General features: G+C 49.9%; 2 protein-coding genes and 1 non-coding gene across 10 annotated transcripts; 2 read left to right on the top strand and 1 right to left on the bottom strand.

The window, feature by feature from the left end:
* Nucleotides 1-160: 160 nt before the first annotated feature.
* Nucleotides 161-4606, bottom strand: PCYOX1 (prenylcysteine oxidase 1). The gene is made up of 6 exons (XM_061478997.1): nucleotides 4515-4606; nucleotides 4223-4429; nucleotides 3017-3191; nucleotides 2364-2575; nucleotides 1933-2085; nucleotides 161-1598 (listed from the first exon to the last, which is right to left on the bottom strand). Exons 1-6 carry the CDS (start codon nucleotides 4603-4605, stop codon nucleotides 940-942), a joined length of 1497 nt encoding a protein of 498 aa, XP_061334981.1. The 5' UTR covers nucleotide 4606; the 3' UTR covers nucleotides 161-939.
* Nucleotides 4607-4710: 104 nt separating this feature from the next.
* Nucleotides 4711-4781, top strand: TRNAG-CCC (transfer RNA glycine (anticodon CCC)). Its single transcript has one exon. It is a non-coding gene; the product is annotated as a tRNA-Gly (tRNA).
* A 222-nt stretch (nucleotides 4782-5003) lies between these two features.
* TIA1 (TIA1 cytotoxic granule associated RNA binding protein) lies at nucleotides 5004-20942 on the top strand. Of its 8 annotated transcripts, XM_061479005.1 has the most exons (13): nucleotides 5008-5178; nucleotides 10356-10452; nucleotides 10901-10999; nucleotides 11521-11575; nucleotides 11747-11779; nucleotides 12961-13048; nucleotides 16616-16691; nucleotides 17087-17195; nucleotides 17961-18056; nucleotides 18146-18230; nucleotides 18808-18931; nucleotides 19337-19476; nucleotides 20017-20942. In XM_061479005.1, the coding sequence occupies exons 1-13, from the start codon at nucleotides 5153-5155 to the stop codon at nucleotides 20138-20140; spliced, it is 1152 nt and encodes a 383-aa protein (XP_061334989.1). In that variant the 5' UTR covers nucleotides 5008-5152; the 3' UTR covers nucleotides 20141-20942. The 8 variants fall into 8 exon arrangements, with proteins under 8 accessions (XP_061334991.1, XP_061334989.1, XP_061334990.1 ...); XM_061479006.1 differs by lacking the exon at nucleotides 11747-11779 and having other exon boundaries at nucleotides 5010-5178; XM_061479007.1 differs by lacking the exons at nucleotides 19337-19476; nucleotides 20017-20942 and having other exon boundaries at nucleotides 5004-5178; nucleotides 18151-18230.
* The last annotated feature ends 281 nt before the right edge of the window (nucleotides 20943-21223 follow it).

Genomic DNA, 21223 nt, shown 5'->3' with positions numbered 1-21223 from the left:
ACCATGGATGTGTGGTGCAGGAACCAAAGCCTGCCGGAACTGACTGGGACTGAAGAAACCTTTCCATCATTCCCCCAGATGGGTCCAAATTAAGTCTTTTGGATATGTTTTTTTGTGAGCAAAGGTGCTTCCACATACAGGTCCTTAGAGGCAGAAATCATCTTTTTCACCACTGTGGTTTTAATTCAGTTCCAAGTTTAATACAAGGTGTCAAGTGCTTTGTCCAGCACCACTAAGGATGCCATTTGTAAGGGCAATATTCAGACACAGCTGAGGTATGGCAGCGTTATTAGAGGCAGTTATGGGACACAGATTCTTCTCCTCTAAATTATTAATGCTTTTAAACCTTAATAAAGCAAAGGACAGGGGTGGCTTTGACTACTTCCAACCGATTTTCGCAACTCATGTCCTCCTAGCAGACCAATCCCCCCAGCCCATAAGCTCCAGTACTTGTTCTGGAAGCAAATTAAAAACACAGCCTTGATTTCCACCACACTAATAGGAATAACTTGACAAACCCTTCACAAATAGCTGAGGTGGAGAGATCTACAGTCAAGAAGTTGACATTCCCTCCCTGAAATACTTGGGAGAGGGAAGGCAATGTGCCTTAATCGCAGTAATCACAGTGATGCAGATCCTGAGTGGACTTCTTACCATGGAGGGTGTTTTGGGGTCAATATTGCATTTAAAACTACTTTAATCTCACACGGGGATAGATGGAACAGTTTTCCCAGTGAAAGACCACAGGAATTTGCTTGGGGAAGGGCCAGTTCACATGGGAAAGCTTCCTCTGTCATCCTAGTCCATCTTGAGCTGGCTGCACGTCCCCTCTGAGGGGCTAAGCGAAGAGTTCATCGTTCCTTAGCTCTAACTGTGGTTAAACAGCTACAGGACACGATCCTTATCTTCAGATGCTTCCAGCCATTGGCTCTGCGTGGCTCAAAGCTCCGTTTTCAGCTTCTCGTGCAAACCCTCCTGGTCGATCCTGTCGGTGTTGCCGTACCACCGGTGGTAAGCCAGCAGGGCGGCGTTTTTGGCAGCGATGGCGCTCATCTCCATGGCGCTGGCTGCCCGCTCGATGCCGTTCAGGTAGTAGATGTTGTCATGGAGGATGACAGGAGGACACCCCTCAGGGGGGCTGTAGTGGGGGTAGGCCAACCACGTCTTCACCTTGACAGAGTCGTAGGAGGAGAAGAGCAGGTTAAGCTGCTCTTTGGTGAGCACCTCCTTGGAGAACACCTTCCAGACGGCAGACTGCAAGGCCGGCTTCCCTTCACCACCTCCATCCTCCACGGGAGACACCACCCCCAGGCTACTGAAGAACAGTTTGGGGTTCTCCATAGTGAAGATGGCACCGAAACTAAAAGCCTCTGGATCGTGGTAACCAAAGAAAGAGGCGTTCAACCGTCCGTGCACGAACGTTACCACAGTCTTGTGGTAAAGGTTTGGGAACTCGCGGACAGGAGGGTCGAAGTTCTTGAAGGTGATGTTGGCCATTTTGGGGCTGAGCGGAGCAGCGATGACAACGATGTCATACGTGTCCCCTGTCAGTCCTGATGTAGTGTTGTACGTCACCTGGTAGAGCTTTATGGGGTCCCCTGGGGGAGAAAAGCTCTGTTAGCCCTCTCTATGGCGGAAGGGAATCCCGTTTGCGTCTTTAAAAACCATCATTCCTTTAAAATACCATACATTTAGGCTAATGATGCCTTGCTGCAGGCTGAAGTAGCTCTGTGAACTAGCACCAGCTTAGCTGTGGGAGGGTGGTGAGATGGGACTTTGAGCAGAACCCTAATTTCATCTTAAAATAACCCCCCAAAAGACCCAATGTGTTGGTTTGGTCTGCCAAGAGCAGTGACTGAGGCCAACACCACTCTCCAGCTGCTGGAATGAGCCATTCCCATCCCCACCAAAGGGAAAGCAAACCCAACTCACCTGTGGGCCTGGGTCTGACTTTTGGCTCTATAGATAACACTGTACCAGAGATAACTTCAGCTTTGGAGGCGTAGAGAAGGCCAGTGCAGACAAGTTTGTTCCCACCTTTTACTGACCAAACGCCCGATTCCACCCCTGCCAGAGAGACAGCACCTACAAAGGAAACCACAATCATTAGGATCATTCATTTGATGTAGCTGTGTGGAGGGAACACCTGAAACAGTAGAAAATAAGGGGGGAAAACATCCTTTTGGGGCACAGAGGTTGCTGATGGCCAGGGCTAAGCAGGTTGCCAGCACTTTGTTGGAGTGAAGCAGTACCCCAGCTCGGGGACCTGGAATCCCATGCCCATAAAGAGCACCAGGACCCCAGGACTGGGATGTGGGGTGGGATTCCAGCCACACTGGAAGGTTAACCTATGAAACACTCACCTACAAAGCCATTGATGTTGACACCTTGCCCATAATTGACTCTCATGGCTGGACAAACCACCTCATTTATGAATTTGTGGGAGAAGCCAGCTTTCTGCATGGCTTCGTCGATGGTTTGGTTCAGCATCTGGATGAAGTCATTCCCTCCCAGGGCATGAAGCAGGTGCTCGTTGCTGCTGAAGGCATAGTCATGCATCTGGTAGCGATAGATCCTTTAATCAGAGGCAAGAAATTAGTGTTCAGTTGCTGTTAATTACTTTTGCTGAAGCTGTGGAGGATTTCACAATGCAGCTCCTGAGAGCCTGCATGGAACAACAGGGCTTGTCCTTCCAGCCAAGCCTTAGCCTATGCAGACCTGGACCTTCATGATTCATTTCCTGATCTTTCCTAACAAAATCCCTTTGTGCACAGGTAGAAATTTCATTCCCTTTAGCACCCAGGTGCCAGAGTGTTGGCACATCCCTATCCAATGCATGTTCGCACCTCGTGTTGTTGCTGTTTGAAGATGACAGCACTTACCTTTTCCCTTAGAAAACCGATTGATGATGGAGAAAGGGCACCAGAGGCTCCTTTCTCAACACCAATCTTTACAGCTCAGCAGCAGGTTTCACCCATCTCCCGCAGCCTCCATCCTTAGCAGGGCCCAGACCTACCGCATGAACTTGTCCAGGATGTCCTCCACCCACATGTACATCCGTAGGGGGTTGAGCCCGTAGTGCCAGAGCAGCTTGAAGAGGTTGATGATGTACCAGTTGCTCTCCTCGAACACAAACTCCTCCCCGTTATAAACCCCTGCGAGGCTGCCGTGTCCTGGGGCAACCGAGAGGCCTTGGGGAGAAAACAGCATTTAATGAGAGGTAGAGCTTGTGCCATAGAAACATGGAATGGGTTGAGGTAGAAAGAACCTTAAGCTCATCCAGTTCCAACCCCTGCCACAGGCAGGGACACCTTCCACTAGAGCAGCTTGCTCCAAGCCCGTGTCCAACCTGGCCTTGAGCACTGCCAGGTTGGCTTGAAGCTAAACTCTACCACACCTTGATTCTAGCTCTGTGCTGATAAGGGTGAGCAATTGAAGACTGCATCCCTGAGAAAGGGGAATTCATTCTTGACCAGGAGCCAAGCAGTTATTTGCAGTGACTTCTGGACCTTTCTGACGGGTTTAACGCATTGCCATGGGGGAGAAGGTGTATCATTGCCATTGGGATATGGGTCTCCTTTTACCTGGGTGGAGACTGGGGTACCACAGGGGGCTATGAGGGGGTACTGGAGAAGGGGTATCAGGGAAGGATACTGGGGGTGATTTATGGGGGAAGGATATAAAAGGAAGGATACTGGGGGGGGATATGAAGGAAGGATATAAGGGGGAACACCAGGGAAGGATATGGGGGGACACTGGGGAAGATATGAGGGAAAGATATTGAGGTATGAGAGAATAATATTGGGTGGATATGGAGAAAGGATATGAGGGAAGGATATTGGGGGGGTATTGGACAAGGATATTGGGGAGGTATTGGGCAAGGATAAAAGGGAAGGATACTGGGGGGGTATTGGACAAGGATATTGGGGAGGTATTGGGCAAGGATAAAAGGGAAGGATACTGGGGGGTATTGGACAAGGACATTGGGGGTATGAGGGAATGATTTTGGGGGGGATACGGAGGAAGGATATAAGGGAAGGCTATTGGGGGACATGGGGGAAGGCTAAGGGGGGATGTTGAGGGGGATACTGGCGAAGGCTAGTGGGGAAGGGAGGGGGACAACCCAGGCTTGCTCTTTAAGGGGACGTGCCCCCACCAGAGCAGACCTGGACCCAGCGCATCCCTCCGGGGTGCGTGCGGTGCACTTGGGGTCCGCACTCACCCAGCTCCTTCACGAAGTGCTTCATGTGCAGGTTGAGCGGGTGCAGGACGGACCCCCCCGCCTCATAGCCGGCGCCTTCCACCTCCAGCGTGGCCAAGCGGCCCCCGACCGCCGCCCTCTCCAGCACCTCCACCCGCACGCTCCTCCCGAACTTCTGCCGCAAGAAGTACGCGGCGGCCGCGCCTCCGATCCCGCCGCCGACCACGGCTGACGAGAACGGGCACGGGCCGTCAGCGCTGCCCCTCACGGCCCGCCCCGCCGCCCCCCCCACCTCGGCCCTTCCCCGCTGTACCGATCTTGCCGGGGGCACCGCGCTGCCCCCCGAGGCCCGGCACGGGCGGGCAGAGAGCGGCGAGGAGCACCAAGAGCCGCAAGGCCGACATGGCGGGGGCCGGGCTCAGCGCCGCCCCGGCGGCGGGCGGGCGGACCGGGCGGGAGGACCGGGCGGGCGGGCGGCCATGGGAGAGGGCGGCGGGATGCTGGTAGCAGCGCCGCTGGTGTAGTGGTATCATGCAAGATTCCCATTCTTGCGACCCGGGTTCGATTCCCGGGCGGCGCAAAACCTTTTCGTTGCCATTATAATTAACTATTAATTGCTATTAATTGTTAATTAACTATTCATCTCCTTCTTTTCGCTTCCCGTCCCGCGGCGCTGAGGAAGCACCCGGTACCACCGGGCGCAAACCCCGTCGGTCACCGGTAACCGGGCGCATGCGCGGGAGCGTCGGCTGGCGGGAAACCTCATCCGGAGGCATCCCGCCGCCCGCGGTGAGCGCATGCGCGTTACCGCCCCCTCTCGGCCGGCCGGGCCCGCTCGCCCGCCATCTTTGCGAGGAGCGGCGGGGGCTTTGTCCGCCGCTCGGGCTGCCCAGGGCGCTGACGGGGCGGCGGGGCCGCGGCTCGGCGTGAAGAGCTGGGGCGGGCGGTGCCATGGAGGATGAAATGCCCAAGACCCTGTGAGTGGGGAAGGGGCGAGACCGCCCATTGTTCCCGGCCCTGCGGGGAGGGGCGGCCCGGGCTCCCCTCACACACGCTCCCCTCAGGGCCCCGTCGGCGGGATCGGGCCTCCGCGACGGGTCAGCGGCGGCTGGGACGGCTCAGGCCCGCTATTCCCGTTCCCTGCCTTGCTTCCCAGTGGTGCTGTCGGCTTCCAGCTCCCCCCTCCCCATCCCGGGGCTCCCATGTGGAGGGAAGGGGGCTCGGGACACGTTAATCCCGCTCGGTGTTCGCTCCAGGCACATTTTAGCGAGGATCTGGCGGAATTGCACCGTTTCTTTTCACTGCCAGCTCATCAGGGGTGTGGGGGGTGCCCTGGGCTCAGAGCCGGAGCCTGGTTCAGCAGCTCCATGGAAGTAAACGGGGGTTGCCCGTGAAACCGGGTGTTTAAAGCACCCTGCGAGCACGTTACTTCCCAAAGGACTCATGGTAGCTGCAGGGCAGCTCCTTGATGTGTTAAAGTTATCAGTTGCTTTAATTACAAGCAACTTCTGTGTCGGTCTTGGGCAGACGCCCGCTACTGTCAAGGGATCTGGGCTTTCCAAGTGGTGTTGGAAAGGCAGGAGCGCATCCTGGCTTTGTGTGCTTCTCTGGACTGCTTTCCCGTGTTAAGAGGTGGGAAATCACAGCCTAGTGTGTTTCTATTCCACCTCTGTATGAGCTTTGCTGTCTGTTTCAGTGCTGGAGCTATGGGGAGGAAGGACAGGAAGGAGTTTCTGCACCTGGGTCAGAGCAATCCCAGGCACAGCTACAGGTTGGGCAGAGAAGAGATTCAGAGCAGCCCAAGGAGAAGGACTTGGGGGTGTTGGTCGATGAGAAAATGAACATGAGCTGGCTTTAGTGTGCGCTCACAGCCCAGAAACCAACCGTATCCTGGGCTGCATTGAAAGGAGCGTGACCAGCAGGGCGAAGGAGGTGATCCTGCCCTTCTGCTCTCCTCTTGTGAGACCTCACCTGGAGCATTGTGTGCAGTTCTGGTGTCCTCAGCATAAAATGGACATGGAACTGTTGGAACAAGTCCAGAGGAGGCCACGAGGATGATCAGGGGACTGGAGCACCTCCTGTATGAAGAGAGGTTGAGAAAGTTGGGGCTGTTCAGCCTGGAGAAGAGAAGCTGTGTGGAGACCACACAGCAGCCTCCCAGTATCTGAAGGGGGCCTATGGGGATGCTGGGGAGGGACTCTTCATTAGGGACTGTAGTGACAGGACAAGGGGTAACGGGTTCAAACTGAAACAGGGGAAGTTTAGATTGGATCTAAGGAGGAAATTCTTTCCTGTTAGGGTGGTGAGGCACTGGAATGGGCTGCCCAGGGAGGTTGTGAATGCTCCATCCCTGGTGGTGTTCAAGGCCAGGTTGGACGAGGCCTTGTGTGAGATGGTTTAGTGTGAGGTTTCCCTGCCCATGGCAGGGGGATTGGAACTGGATGATCTTAAGGTCCTTTCCAACCCTAACCGTTCTATGAGATGGGATCTATTCCATGGCGAGAGGAATGTTCTGCCTTTGGACAGTGGCTTCGTCTACCCCAAGGGCTGCTCAATGACGTGGCTGAGTGCAGTGAAACAAGGCTCTTACGTGACTTAAGCCAGCTCCTCTGGTCCAGCTTCCCCGAGTGCTACACGCTCCCTGCTTTTACAATCCCGTTGTCTTTCTGGTGTGTGCCTTTTGGGAGCTATTCTTGGTGTCTGCAAACACAGTCAGACCTGTTTGCATAGCTGCATGTTGATTTAGGAGCGTGTTTTTCCCCCCGTCCCAATGAAGCCGTTGTCTGGAGCCGAGTGGTCTGCTCAAGGGAAGGAGTTATCTGTCCTGGAGCATGTGTGGCTTGTTGCACAAACACGTGTGAGCTGAGTATGGAGCAATGGACCCAGAATGGTGCTCCTTTGGATCGTTCCGAGTGACTTTCTCCATTCATACGGAGTCATTGTCATGAGCTGAATGTCACAGATGGGGCCGAGAAAGAGCAGTTTGAAGGAAGAAAGTGCAGCTTAAAGGGATATCTTTCCAGCTTGGCTCTGTAGTGTGGGTGAGGTACTTGCTCGTGTGAGGATTCCTGTCCATAGTGCTAACGAAACCCCATCTGGATGTGGGTTACGGGGCTCCTTCCTTGGATGCAGTATTGTGAGTGGTCTGCAAACCACTTACCTTTTCCTTTAGCACCTTTAAGTCGTTTTTCCAGAGCAGGTTCTGGATGTTGTTGGAAGTATTTGCTGTTTCCACGTCACCCCCTGCTTTGAAGGGGGGCGTTAGAGCCTTGGTGTTTCAGGAGCTGTATTACTCATGTAAATGATTTCCTGGATAGGCAGCCCATGTTCACGTGGCGCATTACCTTCCTTGAAAGCTGCTTTTCAACGGCAGAGATTATGAGTCTGAAGAGCAGTTACAGGGCAGACAGTGATTTTGAATTTACAGAGACCTCCTGTTTGTGTTTGACACACAGGTGCTTGCAGAACACTTCTCGTTTACCCTGTATGTCTAAAGGATGCAGAGGTGCCAACATCCACTAGTCTGATATTACCTTTCAAGAAGATGTATTCACTGTGCAGTGAATAAATAGAATTGTCTGCATAGTTTGCCTTGTATAGCATAGTTTCAAAGCAACATTGGCTGACTTATTAATGAGAATCCAATTAGCAGGGGAGAAAGGGATGGGAAAGGTGTAGGAGACGACAGGAATGCCACACAGGAGAGTTCTCCTGTTCTAGCTGGCAGGGTCATCTCAGCACCCAGTGATTTCTTGTGTAACTGGACCTGGGCAAGGTCCGGGTGTGCTGGACCCTGCCCCTGTCTCAGCTATAGGGAAGGAGAGCCACAACAGAGCTCTGTGGCAGGCTTAAGGTGGTCAAGCAGCTTGAGCATGGCATGGAGAGAGTCCATAGGAGGAAATAACACAAGGGATTGTTGCTTGGGCGACTACAGCTCTGTTTTTTCCAGGTTGGCATGGTTGACAGTATGGCAGGACTTCACTGGAGTTTGTAAGCTTTGTGTAGAAGTGAGAGTAGTTCACATCTAATGCAGCAGCAGGGCCAGGGCAGGGATTGTGTCCCTTCACTGGGCACTGGTGAGGCCACACCTCAAATCCTGTGTTCAGCTTTGGTCCCCTCACTACAAGAGAGACATTGAGGTGCTGGAGCAGGGCCAGAGAAGGGCACCGGAGCTGGTGCAGGGCCTGGAGCACAAGTGTGATGGGGAACGGCTGAGGGACCTAGGGGGTTCAGTCTGGGGAAGAGAAGGCTCAGGGGGACCAATCGCTCCCTACAACTGCCTGACAGGAGGATGGAGCCTGGAGGGGGCTGGGCTCTGCTCCCAAGGAACAAGGGATGGGACAAGAGGAAACGGCCTCAAGCTGCCCCATGGCAGGTTTAGATGGAGCTGAGGAGCAAATCCTTCCCCAGAGGGTGCTCAGGCATTGGAACAGGCTGCCCAGGGCAGGGCTGCAGTCACCGTCCCTGCAAGTGCTCACACACCGCGTAGCTGAGGCCATCAGTGCCATGGGTTAGTGGTGGCCTTGGCAGTGCTGGGGAAGAGTTGCACTGGATGAGCTTAAAGCTCTTTTCCAAGCTGGTTGATTCCATGATTCTACTACACAGTTACACATTGTCTGTGTGTATGCGCACAGATGCCTTGCTGCCATTCCTTTGAAGGGGTGCGTTTTGAAAGGTTCCTGGGGCTGTCAGAGGTCACTTCCCTAAATCCTGTTTTTTTCCAGCTAAATCCAGCATTAAGATGGGGAATGCTTCAGGAGATGCCTGTCTGATTATCAGGGTGAAACACCAGCATGAGTGCAAAGGTTCCTGTGTAGGTAAAGCTCAGCCACAAATAAACCATTAATAAACTTAGACCTGGGAGGTCACTTGAGACTCTCCTCACTTTAGTGGCTTATTCATTATCCAAATGGTGCTAAATTGTTTTAAAAAAGAGAAAATAAGAAATCTCACAAGTTATGACTCAGTTGAACTTGATGGCAGGCCGAAATATGTAGAATATCCTGGTGTTATCAAGCACAAAGTTAATTGCCTTAATGAAGCACAGTAAGCCATCCTCTGTTTAAGGAAACCTCAGAAGTGCAGCAGTTACTTGCTTTGTGAGTGAGAGGATGCTTGTGAAGATCTGATACTGGTGTGTGGACTTTAAGAAGCAGAACAGCTCTGAATCCTACTTAAAACAGTTGTTCAAATTACTAATATGGGGTCATTTCTGACTGAAAACCAGGGGCTGTGTGTCTTGTTCCTCCATTCTCTTGCTCAACCCAACACTGGAGCGCACCCATCTCTTCTGGAAGGCTGTTCAGGCCATTCTGTCAACAGGAGGAGTGCAGCAAGTCCCAGGTTCTGCTGCCTTCTTGTTTTCTTACAACACCTTTACAGCTCTTGCATGGAGACAGGGGGGATTGCTGCTTTATTGACATGGCTCCGGCAGCAGGATTTGGCCAGGACTCTGCTTGCAGAGGCTGTGGTTCACCACAGAATATTCCTTTGTGGAAAGGTGCTGCCCCACCTTTGGAGCTGAGGTTTCTCTGGGTGCTTTTTTTAAAACTCCCGTGACTTGGGCTCAACAACAACAACGAAAACAACCCCGCTTGTGGGTTGAGGAGGAGTTTCATAGCCCAGAATGCCAGCATCCCAAGTCAGAGCGGGGCTGCGCTCGCAGAGGCTGATGCTTTCAAATGGGGGAGGATGGGGGAATGCCTACACTTGAGCTCGGTTGTCTCAGGCAGATGTAATGATTTCGGATGGTGAATCGTTCTTTAAAAGGAACTGACCCAGTCTCCTCTCCTGTGCTTCCTAAACCCAAGATCAAGCTGCTCAGGCAGCTGGGGAGGTGGCATCTGGGGAACGATGACTGCATGGGGTTATCGGAACTCCTGTTCCTAGAGGTGGAAACTGGTTTGTAGGTCGAGGTGTCCACATCTGGCTTTGAACCAGGGTGCAATTTTAGACACAAGCCTTGGGTAGTACCAAGGGCTGAGGACAGGCACTGTGCCACCCACTGTTACCAGACCATTTCTGCCTCGTTGCTCTACACACTTCATGTCAGCACCCTGGGTTGGGTGTTGGGGGAACAGCATTGGGCAGTGTTTGCTCAGTTACTGACGAGCAGACTCGAGGATGGCTTCTAACTTTGTGTTTGCTCCCATAGATACGTGGGGAACCTGTCAAGAGATGTGACTGAAGCGCTCATCCTCCAGCTCTTCAGCCAGATTGGACCATGCAAAAACTGCAAAATGATAATGGATGTAAGAGCCTTCACCTAATGGGTTTCATGCTGCTCCCAGCTCATGGCCTTGGGCTATGCGTGCATATTTTGGAATTCCATTGGAAATGCAGTTAACAGGATGTAATAAGGCTGGAGATCACAGTCATGTCCTTTTGCCATCATTTCTGCCTTGTGTCTGATGTTAAATGTAAGGATGGCTGGATATTGTGAGAAGGAATGAAGATGTTCATGCATGTGGGTGTCATAGAGGAGATAGACTGAGAAAGTTCTTTGCCATGCTTTAAGCTTTCTAAAGCAGAATTGAAACTTCCTGGAGCATCATTAGTGCACTGACTGGGGTCTCTGTGTAAAGTAAGAAGGCCTGTCCTCTTTGAGCTGTTTAGATGTAATGAATAAGGAGCTGAGTTGAACAGAGGAGAGTTGGAAGAGGGTTGTATCAATAATCCTTGTTTTGTGTCTGTTATCAGACAGCTGGAAACGATCCGTACTGCTTTGTGGAGTTCTATGAGCATCGGCATGCGGCTGCAGCGCTGGCTGCTATGAATGGCCGGAAGATAATGGGTAAGGTAAGCTGTCATGTCTACAGGGTGAGTTGGAGTTGAAGAACAGGCTGTCTCAGGTGGTGTGGGTGAAATACCACTTGAGACAAAGTGGATGCACTGCAAATATTAGGCACTTGGTTTGGGCAGAGGGCTTCATGTAACACGACTGAGAGCAGGCTGTTGAGACTGTTATAGGAAGAACAACACAGAGGTGGGGATGTAGAACTAGAGACAGGGGGTGCAGCAAGCGTTTTAACTCTTATCAGAGTTATGAAGCTTATCAATCAGCATAATGTTCCCTCTCCCCCTGAAAAAAACCACCCATCCAAACCAAATTCCAGAACAAGTCTGCTTCCTGTCTTTGCTTTTAACCAGTGAAACACAGTTTGACAGAACAAACCCTTTCCCAAGAAATGCATCTTAAACTTGAGTTTCCACCCCAAACTTGAACAGGTTCTGGTGCTCCTGTAGCATCAGAACAAAGTGCTGGGGGTGTCTGATAGCTGGGATTTGCTTGATCTAACGTGAGCAACTAATGCTTGCAGGAGGTTAAAGTCAACTGGGCGACGACCCCCAGCAGCCAGAAGAAAGATACCAGCAGTAAGTGTTGCTTGTGCTTTGAGTACATATTTGATTTCTATGAGTAGCTTTTAAACATAAGCAGTAAGCATCCTACAATTAGAAACAGTAATGTTTTGATCATAATCCTAAGATATTATTGAATGTGTTTGTGTTAATAAACTTAAGAACAAATCTAATCTTTGTCATCAGGTAGTACCGTTGTCAGCCCACAGCGTTCACAAGGTAATTGTGTCTTCTTAAACATAAAATGAAATGTCGCCAGGGTGTTCACTAACCACCTGAAGCTCTCTATGGGGGTTTTGTTCCTAAATTGATTTCTTTTGTTTTATGGAAAGACTTCCCTTTCATTTCCCTGTAGTATCAGAAAGCAATTTAGTGTCCACTGTTCCATTCTGGTGCTAATGTCTAGCAGTTTGTTATGAGTGTAGTAGTGAAAGCCACAAAGCCCCTTATCCCCTACTGTTGAGGCAGCTGGCTCCCTGTGAGGTGTGTGCTCCTGCAGACAGGCTCCTCAGGAGTATCTAGACTTCCAAAATGGAGTTCCATTGCTCACAGAAAGCCTGTGGATTGCTGCTTTTCCTGGCCAGCTTTGAATTTCCATAGGCCAGTGGGGTTCAATTACATCAGCATCTGAGCAGGCTGGAGAGTTTTATACCTGCCATGGTACAAACAAGTCTGTGTATCACTAGGATAACATGTGACATGCTGATTGTAGTGGAAGACACCTTAGATGCAGGACTTTAGGTTTGCTTTAGTGCATGTTTTTTATGGCTCTGATCCAAATTGAAGGGATCCCTGTTTTCATTCCCCTACTTTCAGTCCTAGTTCACTCCTGGATTCACAGCCATTGAATTCCCTTGGTGTGTCGGCTGGGCAACCAAAACTGTTGGCTTTTGAGAGCTCAAACTTCTTTTAACAGCAAACTGTTGGCAGTGCAAGGTCGTTTTTTGAGTTGTTCTTCATTCACCTCTGGTGTTAACCTGGACATTGTAGCCAGGTTCAAAGTGCTCTGGAACAAGAGTTACCCCTATCCTGAAACCTCTTTGAATCTCCTGCCATGTCAAAGCATAACAGTAGTGTACAGAGAAAAAGATCCTCCTGTAGTCTTGACACATTCAATAGATAGTTTAAGACTAAAGAATAGTTTTCAGGTTGTACAGTAAAAGCTGGTTGGTCTGAAAAGTGGTTTGTAAAATACAAGCCATAAATGCCACGTGTCGCTGTAGTAGCCTTAAAATCCCTGGCTTAGCACTGCCAAGCAAAGGATCTCTTAGGAATAGCATTAAATTTGTTTCATGGTAAACTCTAGTCTCCATACAGTTGTCAGTCGTAGCTTGGAAGTGCGTTCAGGTGCCACTTTCATGCATTAAAATCCCTTTTTTTGTCTCTTTTTGCCCCAAAAGACCATTTCCACGTCTTTGTTGGAGACCTCAGCCCCGAAATCACAACCGAAGACATAAAAGCAGCTTTCGCACCGTTTGGAAGAATATCGTAAGTCATTTCTTAGGGCAAATGAAGTCAAAGTTTCTCTCTCCTAAGTGGAGGCAACCTTATGTTTCAGTAAGTAAAACAGGAGAGTTGGTGCAGTGCAGGATTCACCTCTTCATCCAGCGGCTTGAGTGTGAGCGGTCGGGCGTGAGGCAGGGACCCGGAACCCAAAGCCTTTAGAGCAGTTTGTTCTGCTTTCCTAGACAGGTTGCATCCAACTTGCTTTGGTTTTATACTCCTTGCCTCGTCTGGCAAAGCAACACCAAAACAATCTGACTCCTAAAGCTGGGGTTTGCATTCCCCTCTTGGTGATCACATCAGCACAGTCCGTGACCGAGTCCGTGTGCACGTTCACGTTGTGTGAGGCTTGAGTTTCTTTGTTAGCCATGGTGTGCCAGCCACCCATAGCCAAAGTTTAATTCCTGTTTCCCACAAAATGAACCTTTTTTAGCACCAGACTCATTGGGGCACCTGGAGGCTGCAGTTAGAGTGGCCTCAAAGCGTTTGGCGCTGGGTCAGTGTAAGCCTTTGACCCGAAGGGCTCAGCCAAAGCCATGAGGCATCTCAGGTCAAGGAGGTGCCCTCGTCCCAGCAGTGCTGAGTGATGGTGTAGCGAGTGAACGTGTTGCAAAGGGGGAATGGTGCTCACAGGTCTCCACCACCTGCCAGTTTGTTGTATTGAGGGTGTAGCTGAGTAAGGAGCGGTTCGTTCATTCCATCCTCCAAATGTAAACCATTAATTTTCCTTGTAGTGTTGTCTATACTGGACATTGAAGTTTCTTGATGGTGATGTAAGAGAACATAGAGTGCTTTGGAGTGTTGGGTAGTGAACATGTAATTGAAGTAAGTTTGTTTTTTGTTTGTCTTTTTTCCCCCTCAGAGCCCAGTGTATTACTCTTGTAATGCCAGCTTGATTTCCTCTTATGATAAGGTTTTGAAAACAAAATGTGATCTGAATGTGACTTGCTTCAGACAACTATAATGCTTGACTGCATCTTTTTGTAATTGTCATCTAGGAAGTGCAGAGGGTTGGACTCCTAAGGAGAGTCACTTTATCCTCTGGGCAAATGTAGTCTGGATGGAAGGGATGAGGGGCTCTAAAGTCAAGCTGAGCTGCTGGAATGAGTATGAGAGGGAGGCAGGAATAGATGGGACTGCGGTGGAGCTGTGAGAGTTTCCCCTGCCCAAGCCAGAGCTGGGTGTCTGAGGTTCAGTGGACAGTCACCCTTAACAAATGACCCCCAAAAAACCCCAAACCCCCTCCTGAATCCAAAGCAAAGCTGAATGTTGGCTGGGGGAATATAAAATCACAGTGAGCATCAGCCCGTGGTCCAGATATGTGGGGCTGTGGCTGTTGTCCCATCTTTTCTAGCAGAGCTTTTTGGACACAGAGCTGTTGCTACATGCTGGTGACAGGGAAGGGCGAGCGATGCTCTTGCCTATGGTGGGGCATTTGTGGCTTGGCCTGCCTCATCCTGACTCTCCAAAGTGAAACTCGGGTTCTTTTCCTCCCCCTAAAGCAGCAGATTAAGTATTAGCCCTGCAATGACTCTTTAGAACTCTTGCTCCAAAAGCGAGGGCTTAAATAAAGCCAAAGATTTTCTACTTGTTCGATTTTAACCAGGAAAAACATTGCTACTGTCTCTTAAGTGGTGGAATGAAGCTACTTGACTTTTCCTGTTCTTCATCAGTGCCTGGTTTCTGGAAATGTGGTGCTAATGGAATATTTCCTGATCATTTTTTCTTTCATTACTATTTTTGTTAACATTGTTGGTGCTAAACTCAGCTTTTTGTTCTCTTAATGACACCGTGGTTGAACTACTGCATGATTAGCCCATAAGACCTGTTGGTAATTCTTTGCATCTGGGGGTTTTTAATCACTGTAAAAGCACACTTTCATTGTGGTTTCCTTTTATGCTTGCTGTATGCATGTTTTCACTTGTTCTCAAGTCTTTTATTTTCAACGTTTTCAATTGAGGGTAAGTAGAGATGAGTTTTTCCCCCCTCTCCCTCTATAGGCTCTTCAGAGCAAACCCAGCTAGGATAAGCAAAGTGCATCTTCTCAGGCAGTTTGCAGCCTATGACCCAAATTCTAACCTAACCCAGGAAAGGGGGAAAAAGACAGGGGGAAGGGGCAATGGGGGTCTCACCAAGAGAAGGGAAAGAACATTTCTGCTGTAGCTTTGGGTGAAGTATTTTCCTGGGGGCCTTTGGTGATGGTGTCAGTGCTATGGGCTGAATTAGACTTAAGATGCAGCATTTCCAGTTACCATAAGGCTTAGAAAAGCTTAAGCCCTCCACCCTGAGCGTAACAAACCTCTTCATTGTGACTTTTCTTGCCAGTCTCTGAATGCTAAACATTGTGCACATGTTAACACTATAGTTTCTCTGCCCCCCCCCCCCCCCCATTATTTTATACAGTAAATGACATTGCATGACTTTCTGACTGGTTTTATGTTGTTCCCGTTCTTTTCATGCCTGTCTGTGTGGGGCAAAGGAGGGGAGGAGAGGGGTGGCCTGTGGTACACAAGAGGATCTCGCCCCTTGGCTAACGTGTCCACAGATTGCCTGAGAAACAGGGTAGAGTGGCATTCCAGGAGTGGGGTTTAGCTCTTGTAGCTGGGTTCTCTTTTTAACTCAATCTCAAATAATAGGGCTCTGGTTATTTTGCAGAGTGTCTCTGAAGAATGGACAGAATTGCCATGGCTAACTACAAGCTACAGTTCACAGTGGACAAACGTTGTAGTTTTCTTATTTACTTTTATAAACTTTCATTTATTTCTTTTCCCTTTTCTTTCTTTCCTTCTTTATTTGTTCCCCTTCTCCTCTCTCGTAGTTTCCGATCAGTCCTGTATGATTGCTGTTGTACAAATGCACTTGAAATGATGTCTGATATGTAGTGTTCTCTTTTATTTTCTTTTTTTTTTCTCTTTTAAGACATGAATGTTTCAGTGTTTTGATTTTTTTTCTTCAATAATTTCTGAAAATGTCAATCTCTCAAAATTTACAGCTGCCCACAGGCCAAAAAGGGGGTAACGAATTGACCCGAGAAAATTAAAGAATTCAGTTAACAGGCGACGTATGCCTTTTAATTCCTATCTTTTCTTCATTTTTTTCTATTTAATACTTTGAATTAGAAGGTAGAAATGTGTTGGCAAATGAATAGCGCATTTAAAGATTGCATGATTAAAGAGAGCCCTTGAGCTAATGTTAGCTACATGCTGTAAAGTGATTCTTTGGAGTAGCTGCTTTGACCGTGGTTTTGTGTCTTTAACAGTCTGTAAAAGCATTTTGAAGCGGGGGCCAACTGTTGTAAAGTACATTAGAGAAGCTCTTGATTTGCATGTTTACACCATTTAAGTTTAATTTTGCTACTACCTGCCAAAGCATTCGTAAAGTTCTGTGTAGAAAAGAAGCCTTTTGCTTTGACTGTGTTGCTGGTGCAATAAGCAGTTGACCTTAGTAAAGGTGAAACATGAAGATAAGGTGTTAGGGGTGTGACTCAAGTTGTCGTTTTTAGGAGGCTCAGGTGGTGAAGGCGCTGACCTGGGTCTTGTTTCTGCTTTTTAGAGATGCACGTGTGGTTAAGGACATGGCAACGGGGAAATCTAAAGGATATGGCTTCGTCTCCTTCTTCAATAAATGGGTAAGCTGCAGCATGGGCTCCAGTGTCCCCAAAAAGCAGGCAGTGATTTTCAGCAGCCACTATGGGGAGGGAGCGTGCCTTGTCCCAATCCATGTCCATAGCTGGTTTCTCTGCCTGCAAGGAGAATTCTTTTCTCTCTCTTTGTCACAACGCTCTACTGCTGCTTTAGTGTTTCTAAACACAAGGGTCATCCAAATGGATGATGGACTGAGGTGACAGTGACAATCAAGAGGGTCTTAGGCCTCGCCATGTCCTTCGCCCTGCTGAAATCTGCTTTCTTTGAAATAGGATTTCTTCTAGCACATCACAGTTGTCGGGGAGGGTCATTAGTTTGGCTCTATCGCGAAAGGAAGAGATGCCAACAACGGGTTTTCTTCTCTCCCTCTCATGGCCAGGATGCAGAGAACGCGATTCAGCAGATGGGTGGTCAGTGGCTTGGTGGAAGGCAAATCAGAACAAACTGGGCGACAAGAAAACCTCCGGCTCCAAAGAGTACATATGAATGTAGGTCCTCAAATCCTGTGTTCAGCTCTGGGCCCCTCACGACAACAGAGACATTGAGGTGCTGGAGCAGAGCCAGAGAAGGGCACCGGAGCTGGTGCAGGGCCTGGAGCACAGGGGTGATGGGGAATGACTGAAGGACCTGGGGGGTTCAGTCTGGAGAAGAGGAGGCTCAGGGAGGACCTGATCACTCCCTACAACTGCCTGACAGGAGGATGGAGCCAGGAGGGGGCTGGGCTCTGTTCCCAAGGAAAAAGGGAATGGACAAGAGGAAACGGCCTCAAGCTGCACCAGGGCAGGTTTAGAGGGAGCTGAGGAGTAATTCCTTGCCCAGAGGGTGCTCAGGCATTGGAACAGGCTGCCCAGGGCAGGGCTGCAGTCACCGTCCCTGCAAGTGTTCACACGCCGTGTAGCCAAGGCCATCAGTGCCATGGGTCAGTGGTGGCCTTGGCAGTGCTGGGGAGCGGTTGGACCGGATGATCTTAAAGCTCTTTTCCAACCTGGTTGATTCCATGAGTCTCCCTTATTCATGTCTTGGCCAACCTCCAGCTGTCCAGGACAGCTCTGGCTTTGTAACTCCTTTCCCTTGCCTTTAGGCCTTGACACAAAGAGGGACTGCATCAAATTTCACTGGAGGGATCCTAAATTAGGTGTATGGGACCTACTTGATGGGTGTTGGCAGCTCATGCTCCACATCTCACGCCGGTCAGCATTAGAATTCCTACATAATGTCTGATCCACTAATAAGCTCTGTAAAATCTCTTTCAGCAAACGCCAAGCAACTGTCTTACGACGATGTGGTCAATCAGTCCAGCCCGAGCAACTGCACCGTGTACTGTGGAGGTGTCACCTCGGGGCTCACAGGTACTGTGCCTTCACACTGCAGTCACATGGAGCAAGGTGAATAACACCACGATCACCTCACTTTGCTGCTCTGTTTCTTCCTGCTTCAGAGCAGCTGATGCGCCAGACCTTTTCTCCCTTCGGGCAGATTATGGAAATCCGAGTGTTCCCGGATAAAGGCTACTCCTTTGTACGGTAGGCAAAGGATGTGGGTGGATGAAGGTGATGGCAATGATGGTATCACGTGTTTTGGTGCTGTGGTGCATGGAGGGGTGGGTGTGAAAGCTTCACAGCAGCTTTCTGGGACAGCAGCCTCGTCTGAGGAGGGAGTTAGGGCTTGTGGCACCAGTAAAGAAAACCTCTTGGCCCAGTCTAAACTGGTGCAGAGCCCTTCACATATGGGACCTGTCTGTTCCTTGGGTGTGATTTCACAGCAGAGGCAGACAGTCAAGCTTGAGAGGCTTTTTCTGAAGCATCCTCATCTCTTTGTTGTTGAGGCTCCAGGTAATAAAACCCAATTATGAACTGATTTTCTCCCCTTGCTGCCAGATTTCCTGATTTGTTTAGGCATGGTTATGACAGTGAGGCAGGAGAGCCAGCACTGAGGCAGGGAAAAAGGCCTCATGATTACCACCACCACCACCATGGAGGGAATGGGATAAGGATTCTGTGTCCGGGCTAGTGTTCATCACATCCCAGATCCAAGAGGAGCTGTCTGGGGCAGTTACACATGGAGGCGGTGGTTTATGTTGGCACAACTTCTGTTCAACAGGTTCAATTCCCACGAGAGCGCTGCGCATGCGATTGTGTCCGTCAATGGGACGACTATAGAAGGACACGTAGTGAAGTGCTACTGGGGCAAGGAGACGCCAGACATGGTCAATCCAGTCCAGCAGGTCAGAACTTCCACACTGCGGGCTTTGCTCGTGAGTCTTTGCTAGAAACCCATTAAGGGGCTGTAAAATCCATCTGTGTGCCAGTTAGAGCTGACACAATGCATGTCACCTACGGCTTACATCATAGAATCACAGAATCCCAGACTGGTTTGGGTTGGAAGAGGCCTCAAAGTATATCCAGCTCCAACCCCCTGCCACAGGCAGAGACACCTTCCACTAGAGCAGCTTGCTCCAAACCTGGCTATTAAATGAATTCAAGAGGGGTGTCCAACCAAGCACCCATCTCTGTGGCTGTTCTGGTGTCATTGTAGCAGCCAGCCCCCCTCAAAGAGGGTCTCTGGGGTGTGTGTGTCCCACCAGTTGACCCAGACCACCACCTAACACCTGGGTGTTCTCCTCTTGCAGAGCCAAGTGAGCTACCCGCCGGCGTACGGGCAGTGGGGGCAGTGGTATGGCAGTGCCCAGATCGGGCAGTACGTGCCCAATGGCTGGCAGGTCCCTGCCTATGGAGTGTACAGCCAAGCATGGAATCAGCAGGGGTTTAGGTGAGTTACTTGGGCTTTGTGTGAGAGGGGTTTCCCTTCGGGGGGAGGAGGTGATAGTCCAGGTCCATAGCAGTACGCAAACTGGCAAGACACCTCGATGCTTTATTACATAGAACCACAGAAGGGAGCTTAAAGCTCACCCACTTCCAACCCCTGCCATGGGCAGGGACCCCTTCCACTAGAGCAGTTTGCTCCAAGCCCCTGTGTCCAACCTGGCCTTGAACACTGCCAGGGATGGGGCAGCCACAGCTTCTCTGGGCACCCTGTGCCAGCGCCTCAGCACCCTCTTATAAATCACTTCTTCCTTATCTCCAACCTGAACTTCCCCTGTTTCATTTTGAACCCATCACCCCTTGTCCTATCCCTACAGTCCCAGATGAAGAGCCCCTCTGCAGCATCCTTGTAGCCCCCTTCAGACACTGGTGATTTGATTTCCGACATATGGTGATTTGGGATGGGATTTGGATCCACACCCCTCTATTCTGCATTCCCTTCTCCCTCATTACCAACTCATCTCCTAAGGAACCGTTTCCCCCACAGCCAAACACAGTCTTCAGCAGCATGGATGGGCGCTAACTACAGCGTGCAGCCACCACAGGGGCAGAACGGGAGCGTGATCACCAACCAGACGGGATACCGTGTGGCAGGGTTTGAAACACCCTGAGGGAGGAGAGCAGCAGGAGACTCCCAGAGGTGTCTGTCACCACCAGGATTTATCCCATCCAGCGGTGGATGCCATGTATTTATTTAAGCAAGAGGAGAAAAGGGGGTTGGGGTTGGGGAGGGGGAGGGAAGGAAAAGGAGAAAATCCCCACAAAACAGCATTTTTTTGATCCTGAAATTATCATTCCCATTGTTTAAAAACCAAAACCGATTCCCACGACACGAGATGCTGGATAGCCGCCGACTTTTGCCTTCTTTTTCCTCCTTTCTGTGCTTCTTAAACCACTGCGGGTTTGGAAGCGCAGCCGAACGCAGGGACTAAGTGCCACCAGGACCGGGGGGCAGCACATTGCACAACGTTGAACCTTTTTTGGGGTTTCTTGGGTGGTTTTCTTGGCTTTCCTGGGAAGCAGCGCGTGCTGTTGACCTTCCCAGCGCTTCCCACCAATGTATTATAAACCGCTGTACAAAACCCATCCTTAACAAACACAAGTTAAAAGCATGTGGATCCTGAAGCCTTTTAAACACCCTTCTTGTACAAAGCCTCCGTCCCTCCACTTTTGTTACACTGGGGGTTATTGTTTGGATGCTAAATTACTGATTTACATCATTTTTATAGCTCAGTGTCTTTCAGGGTGGGCTCAGCCTCAGCTCAGCACCAAGGGACAGCAGAGCTCCTGTTTTCACTCTACCACGAAGGCAGGGTCTTGGTTTCCTTATTGGTTGGGTTCTTTTTTTACTGATTTCTACATGGACATGTGCCGGTTCTGTAAAATATTTTAGCAAATTCAGGTTTTGCACAACCATTTGTACGTCTCCTTCTTTAAAAGGTGGGGCAAGGAGTCCTGTGCGTGTGATTTCTGCCTCAGATACCCCCTTTTCTGGCCTGTGGGTGTTGAACATGTGCTCTGGGAGCAGCACTCCTCCTCGCTTAGTGTTGAAGAATGGTATAAAACTGCCCCTAGTAGAGGAAAATGACCAAAGCTCTGGGTTTTGGCACTGTTTAGAGGCTAAAAATGGCTTTTTCTCGCCTACCTCTTGCCCAGACTTCAGAAAGATGCCAAAAAACACCCAAAGCAAGGAA

This window comes from Pezoporus flaviventris, unplaced genomic scaffold, assembly GCF_033815535.1.
Source record: "Pezoporus flaviventris isolate CSIRO_AGI_PZ_B2104156 unplaced genomic scaffold, CSIRO_AGI_Pfla_v1 ptg000138l, whole genome shotgun sequence".
Lineage (NCBI taxonomy): Eukaryota > Metazoa > Chordata > Aves > Psittaciformes > Psittacidae > Pezoporus > Pezoporus flaviventris.
Note: the sequence above shows the minus strand (reverse complement) of the source record. Positions and strands in the feature narration are given on the sequence as shown.

Bases quoted from the DNA above. Each gene is read 5' to 3' on its own strand.
- PCYOX1 (XM_061478997.1), bottom strand. From the start codon at position 4,605: ATGTCGGCCTTGCGGCTCTTGGTGCTCCTCGCCGCTCTCTGCCCGCCC. The intron at 3,192-4,222 runs GTGAGTGCGGAC...TTTCTCCCCAAG, and splicing joins GCACTTCGTGAAGGAGCTGG to GCCTCTCGGTTGCCCCAGGA. The intron at 2,576-3,016 runs GTAGGTCTGGGC...CTCTGATTAAAG, and splicing joins ATCCTGGACAAGTTCATGCG to GATCTATCGCTACCAGATGC.
- TIA1 (XM_061479005.1), top strand. From the start codon at position 5,153: ATGGAGGATGAAATGCCCAAGACCCT. The intron at 11,000-11,520 runs GTAAGCTGTCAT...TAATGCTTGCAG, and splicing joins GCCGGAAGATAATGGGTAAG to GAGGTTAAAGTCAACTGGGC. The intron at 16,692-17,086 runs GTAAGCTGCAGC...TCTCATGGCCAG, and splicing joins TCTCCTTCTTCAATAAATGG to GATGCAGAGAACGCGATTCA.